Source organism: Austrofundulus limnaeus, unplaced genomic scaffold (genome assembly GCF_001266775.1).
Source record: "Austrofundulus limnaeus strain Quisiro unplaced genomic scaffold, Austrofundulus_limnaeus-1.0 Scaffold1673, whole genome shotgun sequence".
Classification (NCBI taxonomy): domain Eukaryota; kingdom Metazoa; phylum Chordata; class Actinopteri; order Cyprinodontiformes; family Rivulidae; genus Austrofundulus; species Austrofundulus limnaeus.
This window is the reverse complement of record NW_013954075.1, coordinates 61326-62666: the sequence shown is the minus strand read 5'-3', so window position 1 is coordinate 62666 and position 1341 is coordinate 61326. Positions and strand designations below refer to the sequence as shown.

The 1341-nt window shown below is 37.3% G+C and overlaps 1 protein-coding gene across 1 annotated transcript in view; it reads right to left on the bottom strand.

Annotated features, from left to right (window-relative positions):
* Nucleotides 1-239: 239 nt before the first annotated feature.
* Nucleotides 240-1341, bottom strand: part of slc30a2 (solute carrier family 30 member 2) — a gene marked incomplete at its 5' end in the record, with an annotated part of 12573 nt that continues 11471 nt past the window's right edge. The window contains 1 exon segment of the mRNA XM_014033248.1: nucleotides 240-505. Within this exon segment, the coding sequence (XP_013888702.1) occupies nucleotides 360-505 (146 nt within the window).

The following is a 1341-nucleotide window of genomic DNA, read 5'->3' as shown; positions in this document are numbered from 1 at the left end:
AGCAGGTAACTATGAGTAAAATGTGGCAAATGTGTAAATATGTATGTTTTTTTATTGAGCCGATAGAACAGATAAAACTGATAGACTTTAAAATTATTTTTTAAATGATTTTAAATAATTTTCTATTGAAGGTTTATTCTTTTGTTTATCTTTTTAGTGAAAATGCTCCAGACTTTTATACATTTTTTTATAAAAGTGAGACTTTCGGGTGGACTTTAAATAAAACTCTTCAACCTGGATGTTTTTGTGATTTTAAAGCCAACTTGTAAATCTACCACAGTTGTCAGCGGTCCACCAGAACCGAATGTTGTGGGAGCAGGTCTGAGCCAGTCCGGGTCCAGTCGGGYCCAGTTTGGGTCTCAGTCTCTGGGGTCCTGACAGCAGGAGCAGTGGCTCATGTCCTCAGAGTAAAGCTCCACCTGGATGGTGATGCTGTGGAACCCGAACTTGGTGTGGAGCAGGTCTGTGGCCTCCTGCAGCACCGACTGAGGGTCCGCACCCTCCTCTGAGGGGAAACCACAAAACACARTCATTTAATTACTGGTGTCAATAAAATATAATTTAATATGTGATCAACTGATCAGATCTGAAACTATGAAGAAATCATTCATTATTTAGCTGACAGGATCTTTGAATCAGATAAATCACTTTATTGTATTAATAAATCGAATACAACAGAAACATTTACTAAAAACCAGTTTATAACTTTTTATTCAGTTTTGTGCACAGACAAACCAACATTTACCACTTTTAGCCTCCATATTTCACCTAAAACAAAGTAAAAACTCTTCCATGACTTCTTTATTTGTTTTAAACAAGGAGATTTGTTTCTGTGCTGCTGTTTCCACACAGTTCAAATCTACAGTAACTCACTGTACACAAGTAAATCCAGTAAATTTACCGTAAAAACAACAGAAATCATTTAGTTTCCACCTGCTTCCTGTTCAGACGCGCCGGGAGCATGATGACGTAACGAGCACGCTCCTGCCGGCTAGAATAGTTCGAGAGGATTGCCACGTGCCAAACTCCTTTTAACAAATTGTTTTTATAAGATTTGAATATACGGTTGTTTGGAGATTGCTCTGACGAATTACCATCCCAAATTTGAGGCAAATGTGTCAAAAAAGTGGTAAATGTAGCATTTTAGCTGTGGCAGCAATGTTGGATTTTTAGTTTGGCAGCAGTACTGTTACCCTAAACTACCAAAAACCATCAATAACCCTGTAAATGGGGCCTAGGAGGGCCAAAAATCACTCAAAACCACAAAGAACCTTAAAGGGATCCATGATTAGTTAAAACATTAGACTTTATTTAATAAAATATGTTTTAACTGTAAAATAA